Here is a 25,038-nt window from a genome sequence, read left to right on the forward strand (position 1 = left end):
TAAGGCACGTTTGAAAAATCCATCCCTCCAAGTTTTCTGCAAACATCTGAAAACCTGTCTTTTCACAAAAATGTAAGTCTCCCTCTAACTTAGGAATTCTAGGAAACTCTTATATCTTGGCAACCCAAGTCCTCTAAATTTTCTTTATACTATTACCTCTAACCCTCTGTTGTGGTTCCTTCCTATTTCTTCCACTGTAAACCGCGCCGAGCTCTACAACGTGGAGAAGATGCGGTATACAAACCTAAAGTTTAGATTAGATTAGATTAGATTATTGTCTAGAATCCTGTTCCAGATGAGATGGTCATTTTGGCCAAGCAATACTACAGAATTAATTTTCTTCTTAATGACCAACTCTCCCTCCATCCCATTATGTTTAGCTACGCAGTCCTACTTGTGAGAATATGCTGCCTGCTTATCCTAGGATTGAAAAAGCAGTTACTTACCTTAACAGGTGTTATCTCCAGCAGGCAGATATTCTCACATCTCTCCCACCTCCCCTGGTTGGCTTCTTAGCTTGCTTATGGAACTGAGGAACTGTGAGCCTACATCAGGCGGGAAGGCACTTGTGCATGCGCAGTGTGGGCAGTCGCAAAGTTTCTTAAAACTTAAAGTGACAGTTCACTTTTAAAACTGTCCATACCGGGCTCCATGGATAATGTCACCCATATGTGAGAATATCTGCCTGCTGTCCCCAGATAACACCTGTTATGGTAAGTAACTGCTTTTTCAACCTCAGAAGGAAAGAAGGAAGATCAACGATGTGGTCTGCTACAGACAAGTAGTTCTGTTTTACAGTACAGTTGAATCTCAGTTAACTGGCTCTCAGTTAACAAGAACTCTCATCCAACCGGCAAAAAAAAACTGCCGGGGGTGGGTGGAGAGGAAGCACCAGCGGCAGTGGTCTTAAGCTGCAAATCCCCCCTTCCTCCCTCCCTAAAGCCCTGAAGCAGCAGAAGCAGGTAGCGGTGCTGAGCTACACACACCCCCTTGCTCGCTCCATCATTCTGACATGTCGGAGGAAAGGCCCTGCCGGGACTGGCTGTGAGCAGCCTGTTTTGAGTGCTGCCTCCTGCTGACCGGCTGCTGCTTCTGGTAAGAAAGGAAGGGGGGGAGGGTGTTCGCGGCTCATGACTGCCACCTGTTTCTGCTGCATTGGGGCTTGAGGGAGGAAGGGAGAAGAGCTTTGCAGCTCAGGACTGCTGCCACACTGGTGCTTTGGGTTGGGAGGAAGAGGGGAATTGAGATGTGTGTTAGACAAGGTTTCTAACACACTCTCAATCAACCAGAAAACCAGTTATCCAGCATCCATCAACTGATATTCTACTGTAGTTACATTTATAACAAGATGGTTATTCGTCATCTATTGTTGAATGTTTTGTAAACATAGTCCAAAAATTGTGACAGAGTTGCTGTCTTCTAACTAAAGATTGGTTCTGTGGAGGGATCATGTCGGACTTATTTGTGTTGTCTTTTCAAATTCTGTAGCATTAAGCCCCATATTGTCGAAAAGTTAAAATATCTTCTAGCACATTTGATTTTTTTTGGAGAGCATTTACAGTTCATTATTATCAAGAACTCTTTCTACATAGTCATTTTCTTTCATTCCAAATCTAAATTTTTAAGGCTGATGTAGGCAGGACCATGTTAGAAATTCACACAGTTGTCAATAATAGGGATATGTAGAAGGCATATATAGCATCATTGCCTGCAAGACAGAATCAGGAAAAGATAAGGTATTCAAATAGGAAACATAATATAAAGACATTTTATACTAAGAAGGCAAATCAATAATTATCAGAAAATAATACTGAGATACTAGTACTGCAGTTTAAAGTATAGTAGTAATTTCACAAAAGTAAGATGTTAAATGTAACTTTCCTTATCCCACTAGACTGGTCCAGACAAGTGGGTTGTGACCCCTTCCTACCAGCAGATGGAGATAGAGGTACTGAACTGTTCCAGTGACATCACTGATATAAGAGCTGGTGCAGCTTGGAATTCTCCAGTATTTCTCCACCTCCAACAGATGGTAGGTCTGGTCTGGTACAGCAGGTCCCTTTCCTAGGCCTAACTTCCCAGGGTGAAGGCCATGGCCTGTGCCCATGCAATTGAGTTCTCTGGTTGGTAGCTCCTGGGATTCAGACCATGATCCTTCAGTTGAGTATGGATCTGGTTCACCTTCCTAAGCATTTAGCCCAGGATCCCATGGGGCCCTGTTCAGCAGGGGGAGGGTGTGAAGAGGGGGAGGTGGGGAGGGGTCTGAGAGTCACCATCCCCCCTTCACTTGAGAGCTCCTGCAAAACAAAAGTAAAAAAATTCTGTTTGGCCTTAACTTTCTTTTCCCTCTGCTTTATTCCCCCCAGGCAGCACTAATCTGAAACACTCTTCCTTTCTTAAGGGGAAATACAGATTATCTCTGCTTTAGAAAACTATTGAAAATTTTGTATTATACCTGTAATGATCTTAGGGTATCTGATGTCATTTTAGTTGGTGTCTTTTGATTGTCACTGTGCTGATTTTAATTTTTATTTCAATGTAATTCCTAGTTACTGTCTAGTTGCTCTTATTGTTAATTACTTTGAACCTGAATGGTAACTGCGGATTATAAGAACATTTTAATGTAATCTAATGTAATGCTTGACAGAGGAATAAATTTAAAGATTTTTTTTTTTGTTTGTTAAGTGTACACCTGAAAACTCTGGCAGTGATTATGTAAATTATAAAGCCCATTTTATATAGAATATTGAGATTGGAATTAAGATGTCCAGGTCAGAACATGTTCAGTTCTAGCAGTATTTTACATGTAAACTGCCTAAGAGAGTGCATGTATGTGTTTGTTGGCATGCACAGTAGGAAAGCCATTTTATGAATATGCATGTGAAAAAAAATAAACAGCATGGACCCGGCACTTACTGTATATACTCTATTATAAACTTGAGTTTTTGGGCCAAAAAAGGAACCAAAATTTTAATCTTGGTTTCTACTCGAGTATGCTGGAATTTCTCCATGTCCCTCCTCCTCCTGATCAGAGATAGCCTCCCTCCCAGGCCTACCGTTTTGCTTGATGTTGCAGTGGAGAGTTGGGGCAGGAGCTATTTTCATGCGCTCCTGCCTCTACTCTCTTATTGAAAATGGCTCCAGTGGTAGATTGTTTCTGGAGGTCGTGGCAGCCATTTTGGCACTGGTGTTGCTACTGGCCTAATATTCATGTAGAAATAATGTTATTGACAATGGGATCAATGAACAGAAAATATTTTTTAAAAAAGAAAGAAATAAGGATGACTTATTCTAAAGTGAGACTGAAAACTGGTTTTAGAACTCTCCAATATTCAGTGCCATGTGGTCAAACCTATAATCAAATTATTGAAATCTAGGAGTTTAGCCATTTCTTAGCAAGGGCTTCTCTTGTACTGTCAGTATACAAAAAGGAATTTTAATAAGGGAGTCCCCTCCTTATATATTTTTTTAATCCCAATTTGCATGAAAAGAAAAATATACTGTACCATCGCTGCAGAGGAAAACTAATTGTGTTTCTTTTCATTTAGGTGACAAACAGCATGTTTGGTGCTTCAAGAAAGAAGTTTGTAGAAGGGGTTGAAAGTGACTACCACGATGAAAACATGTACTATAGCCAGTCTTCAATGTTTCCACATCGATCAGAAAAAGATGTAAGTCAATTCACTGGAGATTTCCTGTTGCGTTCCCCAGCAGACAAACATTTGTATATTTGGTCCAACATTTGATAAATGAAATGAAAACATAATTGGGGCAATTTTAGAAATTAGCGCCACTGTCTGTAACTCTTTCGGGAGAACGGGATAGAAAATGAATTAAATAAATAAATAGGTGCCAAATGTCATGCACTTAGGGGTCCTTTTACTAAGGCGCACTAGTGGTTTTATGGACGCGCTTGCGTTTAGCGTGCACTAAAACAGCTAGCGTGCCTTAGTAAAAGGACCCATCAGCGACAATTCTGAAGAGATCCCTAAGATTACTTTCGGATATGCAGAAATTCAAGAAGATACTTGACAACTTTTTTGATAGAAGCTTTTCACTGAATAAATAATGAATCCATAGTGACACTGTTGGAGAATGTTGTTGTCATTTAAATACTTTAATTCTGCCTTGGCCTCTTCTAATTGTTCATTTACAGCTAAAAAGGAATTTGTAGCTTGAACAATTTGGGTTCTTAGCATGGATATATTAATTTGTGCCTCATCTAAGTCTTTGGACAGCTGATGGCACTGAGTGTTCAAGTTAGTGTTTTCTTGTCTTAGGCTAATAACTTAGGCATTTTCTTTTATTTGTTTTCTTTCTAAACTCCTGAGAATGAGAAACCATTTGTTTCTGAATATCGTGCCATGTGTGTTCTGGAAAATTACCCTCATATGGACCCCCTTTCTTGTCAAAATATTTGTGTACAATATCTGTGAGTTCTTGAAAATCAAAAGGGTTCATATTTGAGGCTGCAGAAGTCTGCCTTGGTTCGTGGGCCTTGCTCATATATTTATATGGCCTTCTAAATGTCCCTGTATGTGTGTAGCCTTTGAGATTGAAATGCTCCCACTTATGAAGGAGGGAGACTTTAGTTAATAGATAGAAAATCGAGGTAAAGCGTGTTAGGCAAGAGTCATTGGCATAAATAATACACTTATGCCCACACTGGTTACTACCTGAAATTTACAGGCAGAAGTTTAGCAGGAAAAAATATAAGAAGTCTGTTAGAAGAGCAGAGGTGTCAGCTGCCAGTTCCAGTCCAGTGTGCACTGGGCCTTTCACCAGGGCAGAGACTGACAAGAAATAGAATTAAAAGCACAAGGTAAAAAAGTAAAAGTTATTAGTACAGATGTGGCGTGTCTTAATTGAGTGACTGTTTTCACTTTGAACCCTGCTTTTCTTCAGAGCAGCTCAAATATTCTTACATGCAACACCCTAGCAAGTTTATGATAGCAAATCATACAATGCAAACTGGCACAGGTAACACTCCAAATATAAAACCCAAAATATTACTGAAACTTTTCACAAGTGTGTCATCCAGTCTAAAACAATTTAAGGGTTCCAGAAGGTCTTTTGATTTCTATCTTACTCTGTCTATCAATCAAAAATACAAAGTCTATTGATAAATAAAATCTCACCAAGTTTAAAACCCCACAATATTACTGGAACTTTTCACCAGTGTGTCATCCAGTCCAAAGTACAATCAATCTAAGGGTTTTTCAAGGTATTTTGATTTCTATCTCACTCTGTCTATACATAAAAAAAAAAATGAATTCTACTTACCCAAATGAAATCATCAGGAAGGACCGAGACAAGCCCCCAAAATGTCAGGTTCGCTAGTGGCCCCCCCAATGTATGGTTGGTAGGGTCACTTGAGAGGCGCCCTTACAAACGCCAGGTCCCAGATTCAGTTCCCTCACTGAAGATTCACCAGGAAGTAGAATCAAAGAGGCACAGCCAGAGGTGATTGCATAAAGAATATATTATAGAAATAGTCTTACAGAAAAGTAGTATTCATAGGCATTACAACAATTAAGCATTACAATTAAGTAGAGAGCAAAGCAGTTTCCCTGCCTTATAGAGTCCAGAAGGAAGCATGAAGTTCCAGGGAAAGGCAGAGAGAGAGAAAAAGGGGGATGGGGTGATGGTCCATGCTTCGTATTCCATAGACAAAGAGAAGGATAGACAGAGAAAGAGAGAGAGCTAGAGCTCAAGAGATAGCTTTTTGTGTGTTGCAGAGAGGAGGCTTTTATAGCTTGGAATCTTATTCTGAATATAGAAACTATTGTATGTCCCAGTATCTTTCTGTTTAGAATTTGTAAACTGTTTGAAACAACGGTTAATTTAATTGATAAGGAGGGTGTGATACTTGCAGGCATGGTAGATGGGATTAGTCTCTGGCTTCTTTGTCCCATTCAAGCAGCCTATCTTCTTGAAAAACAATCCAGTCTGGCTGAATGATTAATGTATGTGAATTCTGTGCAGAAGCAGAGAATTCTGCATCCAGAGTCAGATTGATATAATTTCCCATAGGCCTTCGCTGACATTAGTAATGCCAACTAAGAATGCTAGCAATAGCTATGCTGACAGTTGTAACTATATTGTTTGATTATATATTTGTACTACCATATTTATGATTGCATTCTGTAAGCCACTTAGGCGGGTAAGAAATTTTTTAAATAAATAAATATAGAGTTTTGGCCCCAAAATTCTCTTATAGAATACTAGGGTAATTCAGCATCAGCAAGTGTAAGTTGGCACGCCTAAACGTTCCAAGTGAAGCATGTAATTTGTAGTAGCTCTGTATTATTAGTGTGCATGATTTTATTTACTTACATATGGATGTAACAACAGCCCTATGATTTTAATGGCATTTTTTTTTCTTTTATTATTATTGTAAATTGTCACGATTTGCCTTGCAAAGTAGGCAACGACACCTGTCACGTCTACGACCCTCTTGCCTAAGTGCCAAAGCACCTAACTGCAACTGCCTTATAGAATAGAACCTTAGCCCCTGATTCTATAAATGATGCCTGGAGTTAGGCGCCTAAATCGGCAGTGCTTAACTTAAATTTTTGAATTGGCTTAATTGGCGCTGTTGATTGAAAGTGCCATTAAAAACTGATTCAGAAACAATTAAAATATAATTAGCTTGAAAGTGCCTATCTCAGTAGGCACCTACCACCTTGCAGTAGGAGTTTACACCAGTGTTTCTCAACTCGGTTTTGGAGTACCCCCTTGCCAGTCAAGTTTTCAGGATATCCACAATGAATATTCATAAACTTGATTTGCATGCACTGCCTCCATTATATGCAAATTTCTTTCAAGCATATTTGTTGTAGATATCCAGAAAACCTGACTGGCAAGGGGGTACTCCAGGACCAAGTTGAGAAACACTGGTCTACACCGAGGCACCTACACGTGGAGTTTGGGCGTGGATTGAGTTAGGCAACGGTATATTCCTTGTCAGTAGCAGCAGATGAATCCAGACGAGTGAGTTAAGTCCACCTGCCAGCAGGCGGAGATAGAGAGCACAAAGTTGAGCTCTGGCATATATGCGATGGTCTGCTCGCTGGTACTCTAATATTCTCTATCTCCGTAGGCAGATGGATGGTCCTTATCCTGCTCCTGGTTTCTGCTCATCCAGGCCGCGAAGAAAAACCTGGCTTATTATATCAGTGCCTAAGTTGATTCAGGCACTGCTAGGCGTGATTCTACAAATGGCACCTAATTTGATTGACATGCAGTGGGTGTTGCTTTTCTAGACACCTACCGAGGTCGGCGCTGTTTGTAGACTGGCCTTCAGTGCGCTGTTTATAGACTTTGGCCTTCAGTGCACTTAAGCACCTAATTATCAATGGCACACGTAAGAGGTGCTTACTAGAGAAATGACATGGGGACAAATTTTTCCCCGTCCCTGCGGGAACTAATTTTTCCATCCTGTCCCTGTGAGTTCTTTTCCTGTCCCTGCCCCATTCCTGAAAACTCTGTCCTCATCTGCACATGCCTCAAACACTTTAAAATCATAACTGTTTGAGGCTTGTGCGGTTAAGATTCAGATTACAAGAATGGGGTGGGGACAGAGATGGCGATAAAATTAATGGGGATGGGGGAAATTTGTATACTGCACCACTCTAGAAATCATAATGTAGTGAAAGTGAGCCAAGCATAGAACAATCAAGCCATGGTGACATCACTGATGAGGTTGGCTCTTATTGGTGGAATGAAGCATTATGATGTCACAATACCAGCTCAGTTTATTAGAAGCTGAAACTTTTCACAGTATAATTTATTCAATTTTCTATACTATTCTCCCAAGTAGCGAATAATATGGGGACAACAATAATAAACCCTTAATAAGAGCATAAGAGTTGCCATACTTAGACAGACCGAAGATCTGTCAATCTCAGTATTCTGTTTCCAACAGTGGACAACCTAGGTTGCAAGTACCTGGCAAGATCCGAAAGAGTAAAACAGATTTTATGCTGCTTAGCCTAGGAATAAGCAGTGGATTTCCCCAAGTCCATTTTAATAATGGCTTATGGACTTTTCTTTTGAAAGTAATCCAAACCTTTTTAAAATCCTGCTAAGATAACTGATTTCATCACATTCTCTGGCAATGAATTCCAGAGTTAAATTTACACGCCATCTCATCTTTAAACTGGCGTGCTCTAGCTGCTTTAACCTTTCCTCATAGGGAAATTATCCCATCCCTTTTATCATTTTTGTCGTCCTTCTCTGTACCTTTTCTAATTCTCGCTATATATATATACAGTGGTACCTTGGATTACGAGCATAATCCGTTCCAGGAGCAAGCTCGTAATCCAAAATGCTCGTTTATCAAAGCGAGTTTCCCCATAGGAAATAATGGAAACTCGCTTTGATAGGTTCCTGAAGATCTTCCTGTGCTGGGCCTTGAGAGTTCACGTTCGACGTGAACTCTCAGGCCTTGAGCATGTGCACATGCTCAAGGCCCAGCACAGGAAGCAGTTCTTCAGGCACCGGCACCACGCACAGGACATGCTGGTGCCGGTGCCGCTACGGAGGCTATAGCAAAGTAAGAAGAGGGTTCGGGTGGGTTGGGGGGATCTCAGGTCGCGGCGGGGGGGGGGGGTGCCCGATGGCGGTGTGGGGGGGGTGCGGATCGCGTGGGGGAGGGTGCCGGTTCGTGGTGGGGCGCTCGCAAATCGAAGCGCGCTCGGTTTCCGAGGTGCCGATTTTGCAAATGTTTTGCTCGTCTTGCAAAACACTCGCAAACCGGTGCACTCGTAAACCGAGGTACCACTGTATATATATATATTTTTTTTTAATAGGAGGGAGGGTACTAGAGATACAAATACTGTATATATAGATTCATCATCTTGTCCAATTTGTCTATCTTGACTAGATTGTAAGCTCTTTTGAGCAGGGACTGTCTCTTCAGTGTTTGATGTATAGAGCTGCATGTCTAGTGGCGCTGTAGAAAAGAAGAGATGGGGAAGTAAGATTGTAAGCTCTTCTGAGCAGGGACTGTCTATTGTATGTTAAAATATACAGCGCTGCGTACGCCTTTCAGCGCTTTAGAAAGAATAAAAGTAGGAATAAGTGAGGGGAAGAGAAGCTGCTCAAGTGCTCACTGATAAGCTTTAGCAAACAATCAGCTAGAAGCTCTGTGGGGGTTTTTTCAATGCCTCCCCCCAAACATGGAACAACTTCCCTCCTACCATAGTTTGGAAGCCAACTTTCCCAGATTTAATTTAAGACTTTATTAAAGACATTCTTCTTTGAAAAGGCACTTACCCCCACTTTTACAAAGCCGTGAAATCAGTTTTTAGCGCAGGCCGGCTTGTTGAATGCTCTGTGCTGCTCCCGACGCTCATAGGAACTCTTAAGGGGGGTGTTAATCTCCTTCCCATTTTTATCCTTCCCCCTCTCCTCTATTTCAATCCAGTTGTTGCCTTGGGAGAATAGAATGGCTAGAAAGTTTGTATTCTTAGCCTTCATGTTTTTTTTTTCTTCATTGTGTGTGTGTTTGAGTGAATTTTTCTTTCCTGTCAATTATTTTTAGCTTCCTTCTAAATGCAGGTACGCGATCCTTTATCGGTAGTACTTGGGACCAGACATATTTTGGGTTTTGGAATTTTTCAGTTTTCGGAATGATAATGTTAAGTCAGAAAAAGACAAACCATAAGCCACAAAATTGCCACCAAACTTTATTTCAAAATAAGGCAAACATTAGAGACTTCAAGCACTTCAAACACAGATTTCTGGTAATCACTCTACATAACATAACATAACATAACATTATACTTATAGACCGTGTTACCAAAAAGTTCTATGTTGTTTACAAAAGATTATAAACATTAAACATAATCGTCTATTTGAAGGAGTCAGCTAGTCAGGTATTTGGAGAAGAGAGAGGTTTTTAGCTGTTTTCTAAAATGTCTGTAAGAAACAGCTGTGAGCAACAATGATCGAAATTCTTTTTCATGAGATGCTAAAGAGTGATTTAGGAATTTCTTGCTTTTACAGCCTTTTACAGAAGGGAAATTGAATAGACCATGAGTTTTTCTACTGCATTTGTGCGCAGCTATGGAAAAACTATTAGCCAGATAAGTGGGGGCTGCACCATATAAAACCTTGTAACAAAAACCGCCCAACTTGAACAATACTCGAGCTTCCACAGGCAACCAATTCTCACTGTAAAAAACTTCAACAACTTATCTCTCTGTTTCTTTAAGTCATATATGGCAGTTATTCCTACACCATATTCTTCAGTACAGACACACCTTCGTCAATCTTCTTCAGTACCTCAGCTTTCTGTGCTGTTGATAGAGATAAATGCTTCCATTTCTGCTTTTCACTGCTCTGAACGGATGTCCTCTGTAATCTAGTGCAAATAAGCTTCTGTTTTATGGCCTTGGTTGTGGAGGCCAAAAGGTTGCTTTGGTTGTGTCTGAGTCAACTTCCCTTCAAGGGTAATCTGCTCTTTGTAGAGTACTTGGAAAAGCTGGTGAAAGACCCAGGAGTACATGGAAGTTTTATAGACCTGGGATTACTTCCAGCTTTTGAGATCCTTGGTTGTGACTCTGACCCAGTATCTATCTTTTCCTGGTAGCTGTCTTTGTCAGGTTGGGTTCCTGTCTCCCAGGACTTCAATTGTCAGTTGCCTCTCCTCCTTAGTGCTGAGTGTAGCCTGGCCTGGTAGGACTACCTTAGCCTGTATCAACAAGTAGGGAGGCGAGCAGTGGCCCTAGAAACAGCGGTCCTTTTGTTATCGGTCAGAGACAAAACTCCTAGTGCTGGCAGCTGACATAGCCTGCAAAGACAGTGTCCAGATGGACTTCTTCAGTGGGAATGGGAGCTGGGGCAGACAGCCTTCTAGCTCCTGGATTGGCAGGGGCAGCCCATCTTCAGCCTCATGGCCTCAAGTGGGCATGCCAAGGTGCAGTGCTTCTTCAGGACAGCTGCAGGACAGAGGTGCCTTTGGTATGGCACATCTACATAAGAAAAGTAGTATCTTAATTATCCAGAGATTGTGGTAGAAGTGGCTAGCATAGCAGGGTTTTAAAAAAATGTGGACAGTTTCCTAAAAGAAGTAAAAAAAAAAAAAAAAAAAAGCTGCTATTAAGCGGTCTTAAGAAAATCCACTGCTTATCTATTTTACTTTTTTTGGGATCACCAAGTAATTGTGACTTTGGATTAGTCACTGTTGGAGGCAGGATGCTGGTTATGCACTAATTGTTAGCGTGCATTAACTGCTGTGCTAATAGGTAATGCAGTTTATTAAGTAGGTCCCTTAGTATATAGCCTTAGATAATCATTTTATCTTCCTATTCTCGTTGTACCTAATTTCTTTTAAGGCTTCAAAAGCTTTTTTTTTTATCATAGTCACTTTCAGAATGTCTTAGAGACCCTCAGTAAGAGTTGGTAAACCAGTGAACGTTTTGCCTTTCGGAGCTGGTGTGGGTGTACTTCAGAACTCTGGTATCCATTCACCCATTAGTTCTAGTTTATTCTTTTTTTTTTACGTTTGGTCTTTTGTCTACCTCTTCTATAGCCAGCTGTCAGAATGCATCTGTTCCTTTTGTTCCAGAGAATGTGCTTGTATTCGTTGAGGTGCTCTTCTACCACCTGGCAAAAAAACAAACTTATTGGACATGTGGTTTGCATCCATATGGCCAGATACTAGTTGTACAATAGACACAATAGTGGCCCAGATTCTGGACAGAGCAAAGCTGTTGAATACTGAGCAGGTAGAATATGGAAAGAGACCCTGTTAATCTGCAGATGTAACAACGTGGTTTGCTGAACAGAACTAGCATAATATCTGATATATAGATTTGTCATGGGAAGCAGAGTACAGAGTAAATATTGTCCAAAACTAATGTTGTGCCGATTTTCAGTTCTTCAGATACAGGTTTAAAAGCCCTTTTTTAAATAAAGAAATCGGAGTTTAGTCTTCCAGGTTGAGACATTTTAAATCTGGTAGTATTTTCAAAAAGGATCTGCTGCTAATGTAGATGCAGATATATACACATAAGTTCTAGGATTTAAAAGCAAACTAGATGCACATCTCCTTACTAGAGGCATAGAGGGATGTGGCTGACTAAAATTACGCCAGGTGTACACCTGGCTGGGCCTCCATGTGTGCGGATCGCCGGACTTGATGGACCGAAGGTCTGATCTGGAGATGGCAGTTCTTATGTTATGTGCAGAGGGAACAACTATTTTACAATTGTCGATATCAAAAAGATCAGTGGAGGCGACTCGGCAGTATGAACTTAAATGTGTATGTTTGATATTTCAGAACCTAGATATGTAAATGCTGACACATGGAGGTGTACGTGTGCTATTTTGGAAACTTATATGTCTGAATGTTCCCAATTAAGTACAGATCTCACACTCATTGACACAATTGATTTTGGAAGAGAGGGACACTGGGGGATTAAGGGGGGTGACCTCTAGTGACCTGTCCTGTGCTGCCTAAAATGAGCAATTGAACCTTTGCATACGCAGAAGCAGCTGCCAATCTTGATATGGGGAATACACGTGCATTTCTTGATCCTACCCAAACCGTGCCCCCTTGCCATATGCCCATATTTTAGATTTACAAATATAAATCCCGACTTCCTATAACCGGGTTTTCGTTGCTTGCTCAATATAGGTATGTAAATTCTTAATATGGCTTCTGCACTTACCACCTTGGTACTACACAAAACATTTCTTGTTTTGGCCTTTTGGTCCTAGCAGCAATTAATAATCTTTCAAATGCAATAGCAAAAATATTGCTCAGTTTAGAGTTTTCACTTTGCTAGCCACATCTGAACCTCCAATTTTGGGGTTATTAAAAAACCACAAACAACTTTTATAAGGAAAATATAGCATGACAACCTTTACAGATGTGCCGAATAATACAGAATTGCACAGTGAACTCAACACAGGAGTGATACACTTCGCCCTCCGTATCTGCGGTTTCCATATCTGCGGATTCGCTTATTCACGATTTTTTGGCTGCTGATTCCGCCCCCCAAAATTACATCATTATTAAAGTTCTTTTTTCGTTTACTGTACCGATAAAAAAGCTTATCGCTTACCATTCACTCTGAAAATCGCTGCTTCCATGCTTTATCCCACAAAATCGCTGCTTCCCAGTGTGCACTGAGAAAAGCGCTGCTTCCCAGCATCCATAGAGAGAAAGGCTTTTTCCCAGCATGCATGGAGAAAATTGCTGGGAATCTCTGCTTGCCTGCTTGTCTGCTATTAGTCCTAAATTCTCTTTGAATCGCTGGGAATCACTGCTTGCCTGCTCCAGCCCTGAAATTGCTGCTTGCCTGCTCCAAGTTATTCGCGGTTTCAATAATAAAATTGACTATGTTTTCTAAAAACAGCGAATAACATATAAAAAAATTATTTGCGGTTTTTCCATATTCGTGCCTATGGTCCACCGGCATCCCCTGCGAATACGGAGGGAGAAGGGTATACACAAGCATTCAGACTGTTCATAACGATGCATTCTGCAACATTGAATCACGTTATAAGCCACGTCCTTACCCTAGCAGACCATTTGGATTCTTAAGCTTGTTTAAATTTGTAAATCTTATTTATTCCAGCTGCTCATGAGCACCTCTTTCTTGGGGCATAGCATTTGGAGTTTTTTCTCCTTTCATTTGTGAATATAATTAAAGGAGTACTTGGTGCAGTGGAACACATTTAGAGGCTGATTCTATAAGCAGGTGTCTCAATTTGTAGGCAGCGATAAGTGTTCTATCACTTTCTGGCAGCCAATTGAGATGCACTTTTATATTAAAAAAAACAACAACCCTCAGAGGCAGGCTGCCTACACTGTAGACATTTGTCGCGGGTGCAGGGAGATGCCTAGGATCACATAAGTGGCCTTGGGTGAGCTTAAGTGGTCCTAGGAGTCTCCCCAGGACCATGACAGACACCTGAAATGTAGCCACTCAGCTGATCATGGCAGGAATATTTTCTCCTCGATCAGCTGAGCCAGCTGGACTCTGCCGGCTCAGCTGATTGGGGATTCCCTTGCAGCGATCAATTTGATATCTCAAAATGTCAATTGTGATGGGCAGTCACCCATGGGGGTATTGTATTGAACACCCTTTGATGTCATTATCTTTCGTACTGTTTCTGGCTGCTTTATTTTCTGCTTGTTCTGCTCATGGTTGTATGTTCCTTTGCAATTGTTAATAAAGATAATTAAAAAAAAAAAAAAAAGGAACTCTATGAGCATTGGAAGCAGCGCAAAGCATTCAGCACGCTAGCTTGCGCTAAAATACGCTTTCATGGTTTTGTAAAAAAAAAAAAAAAAAAAGTGTGGTGGGGATTAATGTAGTTTATGATTAGCTTTCAAAAGTAACCCTTTCTTCCAGATCTGAGGAAGAAGGGGTAACTTTTGAAAGGTAATTATAAACAACATTAAGTTAGTCCAATAAAAAAGGTATTTTTTTTTCTGTTGTGTTTTTGTTTTATTTCCACATATTACCACCAAACCATTTCACTCAGAATATATTTTGATATCAAGCTCTTTGATGATTACAAAATGTAATATATTTTATGATATTTATATTTGTGAAAGTGGCAAACTTTATTCCCACCCCGTCCCCACAAACTCTGTCTGATCCCATCCACATAAGCCTTGAATAATCATGATTTTATATTGAAATCATTTTATTGTAAAATTCTTTATTGATTTTTCAAACTACAAATGCGCAATAAATGATTCACATATTTGCACCTTACATAATAAGCGCAACAAAGCTTACAAATACTACTGCATAATGAAATTTCCCCCACCCTCCCAGCTAATAAACAAATATAATAAAACCTTCATGAAATTATTCATAAAATCCTTGAATCAATTCCAATTCTATTCCCTTCCCTTACCCCCCAGGATGTGTATATTTACTTGACTATAAAATTAATTATTCTTCTTTACAGTATTTAGCCAATGGCTCCCAAACATCCATAAAATCCTTAAAATATCCCTGTTGTATGCCCACACAATCATTTTATTAAAATATAAAAAGAAACAATAGTCTGTACAATAGTCATTTTATAAATCACAAATACAGGACAAGGATCAACAAATCCCCCGTCTCCCCTTCCCTCCCCCTCACAAATATCTCCTCCATTATTGAGACAACTGAACAAGCCAAATTACTACAAAATGCTACATAGAAAAATCACGCTAACAGAATGCCTCAGTTGCGCACACATAACATAAATGCCAGTCCATAATAGCTGACCAAAAATGATATAAACGTAAATTAAACCAAAATCCCAAGAAGCCACACATTGCATGTAGTACAACCTGTATAGATATATAAAGAAAGGAGTTGTAATCGAAGGTTTTATGTACTAACTCCATAGCCCCCCTGAATAGCAGGGCTGAAATTTCTACCCTGGCAATATCTGGATATTGGGCAACTCTTGCATCAAGATGAATGTTTTTGATTAATGGCCCCTTAAATTTTATGAGCCAAACATGACGTGTGTTTTGCATGAAATGAGTGGCCAAGAAAGTAGAATTCAAAGCACTCTGTAGGGATTGATGCTAAAAATTTGTTGCTCTTTACCAACAAAAATGTTGTTGTATTTAGATGCTGGCATCTCCATCACCATCCTCATCAGGTCAGCTGTCTCAGTTCGGGGCAAGTTTATACGGGCAACAAAGTAAGAACTTAATTCATTATGGATGTTTATCCATGTTTAAAATTATAATTTGCATTCGCTGCGAACATAACTTTCAAAGGTAAGTGTTTGCATGGATTCATACTGAAGTATCATGTAACATGTTAACTTACATTAGCTCAGGGAGCTTTCATGACTTTGGAGTTCAAAAATTTCAGATCTTTGTTGCTGTAGGCAAACCGCTAGCTATTAACCATTTGTTCCAGCAGTCTGTCACTTTTCATCTTCAGCTCCCAGAGAAAGAAACTTCAGCTTACTCTATTTTTTTTTGGTCGTTTGTTGAACATTTGTTGCTTCTTCCACTTTTCTCCTATTCTGTCTCATTAGAATTTCTAATTTTTTTGTAATCAGTTTGGATATACTTTTAAAGAACTTAAGATCTATGTATTACATGTCATGTCTGCATCATGGGAAGGTGGTAATTTGAACTCAAAATTACTTTTAAGAATTTGGCCACTTGCATGGCCTTAATCAGTTTTCTTAACATGACAGTGTTTTTATGACCAGTTTGGGCACAATTACTGCTTTTTTGTTTTAGTTGATACTCTGCAATGTCATCTTCTACATAAAGGGCTCCTTTTACAAATGTGTGCTAGCGTTTTTAACGCACGCACTGGATTAGCGTGCGCTAGCCAAAAATCTACCGCCTGCTGAAAAGGTGCGCGGGGCAATTTAGTGTGCGCTATTCCGCGCTTTAAGGCCCTAGTGCAGCTTTGTAAAAGGAGCCCAAAGGCTCTCTTTTACTAAGCTGTTGTAGAGGTTTCTACTGTGGTCCGGAATGTTAAATGCTCCAATGCTCATAGGAATTCTATGAGCGTCTGAGCAACTTCAGAGCATTTAGCGCTCTGAGCCATGGTGGAAACCTCTGCCGCAGCTTAATAAAAGGGAGGGAACATTTTTTAATGTATATTTTTAAACAGATTATTCTATAAAAAATTTTTTGTTTGAGTGTGTTATTTTTCTGTTATATATTTTTTAGATATTGGCGATCTCTTCATGTCACATTTTATACATTTACTTGATCTGTTGAGATATATACATATTCATCAGATTTTATTTCTCAGGTTCATGGAAGTTCATCAGCACTATTTTGCTATTTTATTTTCTCATAGTTTTTATTTTTATTTATTTTTTTGTATCCTTCTCCTTTTTTTTTTTTTAAAGAAGGCCCTCTTAAAATTGTGTGTAATGATTTTTGAGAAATGTTTTGGGAATTTATATCTTCCTGACCCCACGTAAGGTCACAAACCATTTTGGCATCGTTTTGCCATTTTAAACAGTGAAGCTGTGCAGATGTATTTCCTTACAATCCAGATGATTTTCAGTAATTTGTAAAAGTAAGAGATGAAGTGGAGGAGTGGCCTAGTGATTAGAACCTCTGCCTCGGCACCCTGAGGTTGTGGGTTCAATCCCTGTGCTACTCCTTGTGACCCTGGGCTAACACTCCATTGCATAAACTTGATTTGCATACACTCCCTCCACTATTTCATTCATATTCATTGTGAATATCCTGAAGACCTGACTGGCAAAGGGAGTACTTCAGGACCGAGTTAAGAAACACTGCTGTAAATTAAAGATTTCCCCTTGGAGAAATAGCTGTCATTACTGTATCTTTTAATATATTATTAAGCTCCTGTATTTATCATCTCATTTTTATAGAGCACATTGAGATCAAGGAGCTCAGTGTAGGCGACCTTTTCACTTTTTAAGTACTATGTTTTGAACCATAGAATTAAAATAAATTGATAATCTCTTGCTCTTCTGACATTCAGGGGCAAAGTTACCAAGCCACATTAGGGCTTTAAGTCATATTATAAGCCTCATAATGCAACTTAAAGGGTCATAACATGTCTTAATTTCCTGCAGTGATTTTTAAGTTTCAGTGAGGTACAAAACATGCAGGTACCACCAGACTGGACAGGAGTGACCATATCACTTCTGGATCACCGGGTGGGGATAGGTAGTGCTGGTATCTTGGGAGGGGGCTGGGAAGGGCAAGGCTTCAGGAGACCCTGCTCTGCCTGCCTGGGAACATTGGGTTGTGACTTTGCGGCCCAATGCTCCTGGGTGGTGAAATAACCCATGATTTTAAAGCCCTAACACAAGTTGCATTAGGGTATTTGAATAACAATGAGATGCAAAGCATGCTTTGCAGCCTGATGCTCTGGGGCTGCAGGAATCACACAGTGTTGTTATAAAGTGGAATTCAGCAACCTGTGGTACTGAGATCCTGAAAGTTGTTGAATCTGGTGGTGAATGAAGGTACAAAAAAAAGACAACCGTATACTGCACCTTGATCCATTCCTAGAAAAATAAAAACATGACTGCAGATAAAGGCCAAATGGCCCATCCAGTCTGTCCAAATGCAGCATCCACTATCTCCTGCTCTCCCTAAGAGATCTCACTTGCTATCCCACGCTTCCTTGAATTCAGACACAGTCTCTGTCTCCACCACCTCTTCTGGGAGCCTATTTCATTCATCTACTTCCCTTTCTGTAAAAAAAGTATTTCCTTAGATTACTCCTGAGCCTATCATCTCATAACCTTCCCTGCTCTCCCAGTGTACTGAATATACTTTTCTATTGTATACATCAACTTGTTGATAAATAACTCTCTCTAATCCTTTATTTTAGGTGCACTAGGCCTTCCAATGAGGGGAATGAGCAACAGTACTCCTCAGTTAAATCGCAGCTTATCACAGGGTACTCAATTAGCGAGCCACGTAACGCCAACAACAGGGGTACCAACAATGTCGCTTCATACGCCTCCATCTCCAAGCAGGTAAATTTACTGGCAAGATAAAAGCATATTAATATTAGTGCTGCCTGATTTGCTGATTCACTTTGGTGAATTAGTTCAAATCGATTCACTGTCCGAGAAAATCAAACTCACTGATTAAGCAACCAAGACCCCCTACCCAGGTGAGACCTGATATTTCCGAGCCTCCTAAAGCAGCAGCAGTAGCACTGGGACCTTCCCCCTGCTTTAAGAGGCCTCGGAGGTATGTCAGATCTCAAGGTGGGAGAGTCGGTGGTGTGCTGCTGCTCAGGGGGAGGGGAGGGGAGGAAAGATACTGCACATGTGGGGAGAGAGGACGAATTGGGGTGGAAGAGGAAGGGAGAGGTGAAACAAAGAGGTAGAAAGGGGTGAGAGGGAGAAATCCTGCATATGATGGAGAGGAGGGAGACATGCATGGAGAAGAGAGAGGGAGAAATGTTGGACAATGGATGGAGGGCAGGGAGAGAGAAAGAAATGTTGTACATGATGATGGATGGGAGGAAAGGAGAGATACTGCATGGAAGGGAATAGAGAGGTTTGACCCAGAGAACAAGGCAGGCAGGAAGAGAGAGAGAGAGAAGGTAGACAGAGGGAATGAAACAGAAATGTTGGATATGGCAGTGGATGGTAGAAAAAAATAATTTTATTTTCTATTTTGCGATTGCAATATGTCAGATTTGAAATGTGTCTCCTGCAAGAGCTGGTGTTAGACAGTGAGCATGAACTAGGACCTAACAGAGAGAGTAAAAGTATTTTTTGTTTATTTTGTTTACATCACAACAGCGGCATGGGGTTGGAGAGGGCATAGGGTGGTGGGGTGGGCTGAAAGTTTACAAAATAAACCTGCTGGGGACGTTTGAAAAAAAATGCCTGATTGGGCAGGAAAATCGAATCGAAAAATTGAGTCAGGCCTAATCGAATCGAAAAATTTCCCTGAATTGGGCAGCACTAATTAATATCTCTGCTTCTCTAGTTATGTGTCCTGTGGTATCATTCTTTACTAAAACCAGCTTAATTCTATGGTTCATGCTATAGCTACCGTCAAAAATAAATGCATGCTGTTAAGTAAATACTTTACAATTTTGCAGAATATTGCTATTTAAACATAATTGAATTTAAAATGTCTTCTTTTAGATGCTCTGATAACTACAGTACATGTGATTGAATGTTCATGGAATTGGAATGATGTGGTGGGCAAAGTTCAATATTATATGTATATATAGCAGGCTGCTTAAAGGCAATATTCAGAATATGACAGTTATGAGCTTGAGTTTTAGTATGTAGCCAGGTTATATGATTTCTTTTATAATGGTCTTCCTCTGTCCCGCTGAAAGTACATCATCTGTAGGGCATTTACTTTTAGCAGAATTGTGAGGAGTAGTTCCTAGAGGTGTATCTGGAAATTAGTATGTGCATAATATGACTTTCTGAAAAGTACAAGTGATGTCTGAGCTGCCCAGCCACCTAAACAAAATCAACTGTGATCTATTGATGTGTGAGTGGCTGCTGGTAGCCATTTGTAAAATGGGTTTACAATCTCCTTTTCCGTAAGCATTCTTTTATAAAATGATCCCCCCACGTGGGCTGTTTATTGTGGATGGACCAAGTTTTCAAAGAGAAACATAAGGAGTTTCTCTGAACATTTGCAGAAGCAGTGCATGTCAGAAGTATCAGCAGAGCTTGAAAATTGTCCCCCCCCCCTAATTTTGCAGTAAAACAGTGGTTCCATGTTTATTAAAAATTTTATACCACCAAATCAAGCTTCTAGGCGGTGTACATCCAAAAGAAAAAAAGGGTAAAATAACATACAATTGTAAATACAGAACCTTAAGTTTCCATTGACAAACAAAGGACCAACAGGACATAACAGCCTAACTGGAACCTGTCCTGGGGGGACCCTAGCCATTCAGGTTTTCTGGCTATTTACCACTGAAATCCCATTGAATATGCATGAGTGAAATTTGCATACAGTTGAATCAGTGCTTGCAAATCAATCTCGTGAATATTCATTTCACGTATACAGAAAACCTGACTGACTGGGGTTCCCTTAGGATGGGTTTGGGAGCCACTGCTGTAAAGTATATTTATGTGTCTTGTATTTGTGATAATAGTGATTGGCTCATAGACTTAATATAGATTGTTTTATAAAAGGTGGAATAACACACATTTTTTTGAGTGGGGGGGATAGTTCTTGTGATGTGACAAAGCATTACACCAAAAGCTGTAATGAGTTCTGGTGTTCCCAGAGGTGCAGCTGTGCTGTTCAGTGCATCTGCTTTCATCTTTCTTTTCATGCCAAAGAAAGATAGGAACAAATCACTGTCAACCTTGGGGCTTTCACGTGGCTGACAGCCTTCTGCTATCCTTTTCTTGTGTTTTGTTTGTTTTAACTTGAAGGGGATTTTATTGAGATATTCAAGTACACGACATTAGTTCAATTCCAGTACACCGACGTATGCAGGCAAGTTAGTATAATCAACTAAGTGCAGAGGCCCTACCTTTTTAAATTATTATTTCATCATGATGTGCCTCTCTACTTATTTACAGAGCTGAGAAAAAGTTTGTCAACTCCAGGATGATCTGTATTCAAGAACAGTTGTATTCAGTAGGTGATTAGATCCTAATCTAAACCCTGATAAGAAAGATAATGTCATTGAATAAATTACTTAGACAAAGAGAACATACTTTAGGCTAGATTTACTAACCTGCCCGATTCACTCTGCTCCGTGTCTGATCCGACACAGGCCGACTGATTCACAATCCGCAGTATATATCACCGCTATATGTAACACTACTGTATGAACTCCGCTGTATATATGCAACTTACAACAAATGTAACTTATCCCAGGACAAGCAGGCATGATATTCTCACATGTGGGTGACGTCATCTACGGAGCCCCAGCGCGGACAGCTTTTCAAGCAAACTTGCTAGAAGTTTCAAGTTTGCACACTGCACCACGCATGTGCTAGCCTTCTTGCCCACTAGAGGGCGCATCCCCACCTCGTGGTCCTCAGTTCATTTTCATCCGCGGAGCCAGAAGCCCTGTGGAGAAATTGTGCTAATTGTGCCTTCTGTCGCCGCGGCTGTGTAGGGATTTTCGCACGGTCGCTGCGTTTTTTTGTCTTCTTCTTCTTTATTTTCTTCTTTTCTAAAAAAAAAAAAAAAAAAAAAAACTTTTTCGTTCCGTTGCTACCGGGGGCTCCCGGTAGCCGTGGCCGAGGAACCTCGCTTGTTCCCGGCTCTCTTTTGGGCCCATGTCCCGGCCCGTAACGGGCTTTAAAAAGTGCGGGCGCTGTGAACGGCTTCTTTCAATTACTGACCCGCACGGGTGCTGCTTGCGGTGTTTGGGGCCCCAACACCCGACGGCGTCCTGCGAGCAGTGTGCCACTTTCCAGAAGCGGGCACTTAAACGCCGCAAAGCCCGCATGGCAGAACTTTTTTCTGTCGAGTCCCCTCCGGGGAAGGCCTCGAGTTCGGCCTCGGCTTCGGCCCCGGCCTTGACCTCGGCCTCGACGTCGGCATCGACCTCGACTTCGGCACCCTCGGCTTCGCCTCGGGCCTCGATGCCTTCGAAACAGCCGGCCTCTTCCAAGGCCTCGGGTAAGTCTCCGCTTCCCTCCTCAGCTCCAGGATCGTCCAGAAAGCCATCCTCGGGCTCGTCGGCGGGTGGGTCCGCCTCTGCTAAACCCAAGTTGCCCGCGTCCGCTGCCCCGAGGGAATACTCGAGACCGAGGTCGCCCTCCGAGGAGCAGCGGCAGGTCTTGCCACAGGGAATGACAATCCCTGTGTTCCAAGAATTGCTCCGGGCGTTGATCGCCTCGGAGCTCACCGGGGCCATTGACCAGCTGCAGCAGGCTTCGGCCTCGGCGGCTTCGGCCCCGGAGGCTTCGGCCTCGGTGGCCCCGCAGTTGGCGACCTCGGCCTCGGGTACCGGGGCTTCGGCTCCCGAGGCGCCCAGGGCCTCGACCTCGGCGGTACCCTCGGACCCGGCTTCGCGGGATCCGCCTGAGCGTAGCGTGCGCCCGAAGGACAAGGTACGCCGAGTGCGCAGAATCTCATCTTCGTCCTCGGGGTCCTCGCGGGGTTCATCGCCCTCGGGCAGGTCTCGAGCGAGGCGCAAGCCGAGGAAGGCCAAGTGGTCTCGGACCTCGCCTCGGCGGCGTGGTCGCTCGTCGCCGGCCGGGGCCGATGCCTTGCAGGTGCGGGACCTGCGTGTCGATAACCCCATTTTGTTCCGGTCTCCGGCCAGGGAGAGCTCTCGGGCTTCCTCGCCGGGGCCGAAGGGTCGGGCTTCGGTGCCTCGGACCCCGGGGGGATCCCCGAGGGGTTCCTTCCGACGCACCCGGTCTCCGACTCCGTCGAGGTCGCAGGACTGTGCCTCGTTGGGGTCGGGGTCGGGGAGGGAGCCCAGATACTCTCACGAGGCCTCTCCCTTCGGTTCCGCCGGGAAGTCGAGGTCTCCCTCTCCTCCTGCTAAACCCTCATCCTTTACCAGGTTTGTGCAGGATATGGCGGCGGCTTTAGGTGTTGACTTGTCTGAAGGGTCCACTCACACCAAAGAGTTCTTGGAGGAGCAGGATCTTCCTGCCCCTCCTAGGGAGTCCCCGCGCCTTCCGATTAACAAGGTCCTCTGCCAGACCTTTCTGCGGAATCTTGAGACTCCCTTGACGGTCGCGGTGGTCCCCTCCAAAATGGAGTCTAAGTATCGCACCCTCCCCATCAAAGGGTTTGAGAAGGGCCAACTTTCCCATACTTCGCTCCTGGTGGAATCGGCGGTCAAGAAATCGCAGCCCTCCAGGGTCTCGGCGACGGTCCCACCGAGTAGGGAGGGCCGGACCCTTGACAAATTTGGCCGTCGTCTCTATGCGAACTCTCTGATGGCTGCAAGGGTCCTGAACTATGCATTTTCGTACTCTTCCTTCCTCCGTACGATGGTGAAGGACCTCCCCTCTTTTCGTGAGGTGATGCCGGAGTCGCATAGGGACCGGTTCGCCACCTTTAGTTCGAATCTGACCCAGTTGCGCCTGTATTTATTCCACGCAGTTTATGATGCGTTTGAACTCGCCTCGAGGGTGTCCGCCTGTGCAGTGGCCATGCGCCGGCTGGCGTGGCTTCGGACCCTCGAGATGGAGTCAAATTTGCAGGAACGCCTGGCAAACTTGCCTTGTGTTGGGGTGGAATTATTTGATGACTCTTTGGATGCGGCGACGGAGCGACTGTCTAAACAGGAACGCTCCCTGGCCTCTCTGGTGCGGCCGAAGCCTAAGGCTCCTGCCCAGCGTCCCTTCCGGCAGCCCCCGAGGAGGTACCCTCAGAAGTCCACACCGGCCTTCTCCAGACCGCCCCCTCGGAGACAGCCCCAGCAGAGTAGGGCTGGCCCCTCTAAACCTGCCGCGCAGGGGGCCGCCAAGGCCGCACCGTCCTTTTGACGGGATGGACGGTTGGGGGCGGGCCCTCACCGCAATATCGCACCACCCCCTCCCCATCGGGGGTCGGCTGACGGCCTTTGCCGGGGCCTGGTCGGCGATCACGTCGGACGCATGGGTGCTCCGGATAATCTCAGACGGCTATTCGCTAAACTTCTCCTGTCCGCCTCCGGACTTGCCCCCCGGGGCGTGTCCTCCCAATCGGAACCAGCTGGCCCTTCTCCTGGAGGAAGCCAGGGCCTTGTTGAGTCTCAGGGCGGTCGAGGTGGTACCTCGCGATCAGATGGGCCAGGGGTTTTACTCCCGTTACTTTTTGGTCCCAAAAAAGACCGGGGACTTGCGCCCCATTTTGGACCTCCGGAAGCTCAACAAGTTCCTGGTCCGGGAGAAGTTCCGTATGTTATCGCTCCCGGTTCTCTATCCACTTTTGGACGAAGGAGATTGGATGTGCTCCCTGGACTTGAAGGAAGCTTACACCCATGTTCCGGTGCATCCCGCTTGCCGCAAGTTCTTGCGTTTTCAGGTCGGGGATTTGCACCTGCAGTATCGGGTTCTTCCCTTCGGGCTGTCATCTTCCCCTCGGGTATTCACCAAGTGTATGGTGGTGGTGGCGGCGGCCCTGCGCTCGCGGGGTCTGCAGGTCTTTCCCTATCTGGACGATTGACTGATCAAGGCCTCGTCCAGGGAGGGGGTTATCTTAGCGACCCGACAGACTATCAGTCTTTTGCAGGACCTGGGGTTCGAGGTGAACTTCCCCAAGTCTCAGTTGCGTCCGGCGCAGTCTCTCCAGTTCATTGGAGCCGTGCTGGACACGGTTCGCCTCCGCGCTTTTCTCCCCCCGCCTCGACGGGAGACTCTGCTTCGGTGGAGTCGCCATTGTCAAGGGCAATCGCAGATGTCGGCCCAGCACATGATGGTTTTGCTGGGCCACATGGCGTCGACGGTTCACGTTACGCCGTTCGCTCGCCGGCACTTGAGAATCGCGCAATGGACTCTGGCGTCACAGTGGCGACAGGATCGCGATCCGGTGTCTGCCCGGATAGCAGTGACTCCTTGTTTACGTCGATCGCTCCGTTGGTGGACCGTCTCTTCCAATTTGTCAGGGGGTTTGCTGTTTCTCGTTCCTCCTCACACCAAGGT

General features: G+C 43.2%; 1 protein-coding gene across 13 annotated transcripts in view; it reads left to right on the plus strand.

Annotated features, from left to right (window-relative positions):
• CNOT2 (CCR4-NOT transcription complex subunit 2) overlaps window positions 1-25,038 on the plus strand; it is a 170,296-nt gene that overhangs the window by 61,309 nt on the left and 83,949 nt on the right. For 7 of the 13 annotated variants that reach the window (XM_033951318.1, XM_033951317.1, XM_033951320.1 and 4 more), the window contains 3 exons: window positions 3,549-3,671; window positions 15,603-15,675; window positions 18,327-18,474. In XM_033951318.1, coding sequence (XP_033807209.1) covers window positions 3,549-3,671; window positions 15,603-15,675; window positions 18,327-18,474 — 344 coding nt within the window. Of the gene's footprint in view, window positions 1-1,894; window positions 2,033-3,548; window positions 3,672-15,602; window positions 15,676-18,326; window positions 18,475-25,038 lie in introns of all 13 variants that reach the window. The other 6 variants (XM_033951311.1, XM_033951310.1, XM_033951307.1 and 3 more) reach the window with 1 other exon arrangement.

Source organism: Geotrypetes seraphini, chromosome 7 (genome assembly GCF_902459505.1).
Source record: "Geotrypetes seraphini chromosome 7, aGeoSer1.1, whole genome shotgun sequence".
Classification (NCBI taxonomy): domain Eukaryota; kingdom Metazoa; phylum Chordata; class Amphibia; order Gymnophiona; family Dermophiidae; genus Geotrypetes; species Geotrypetes seraphini.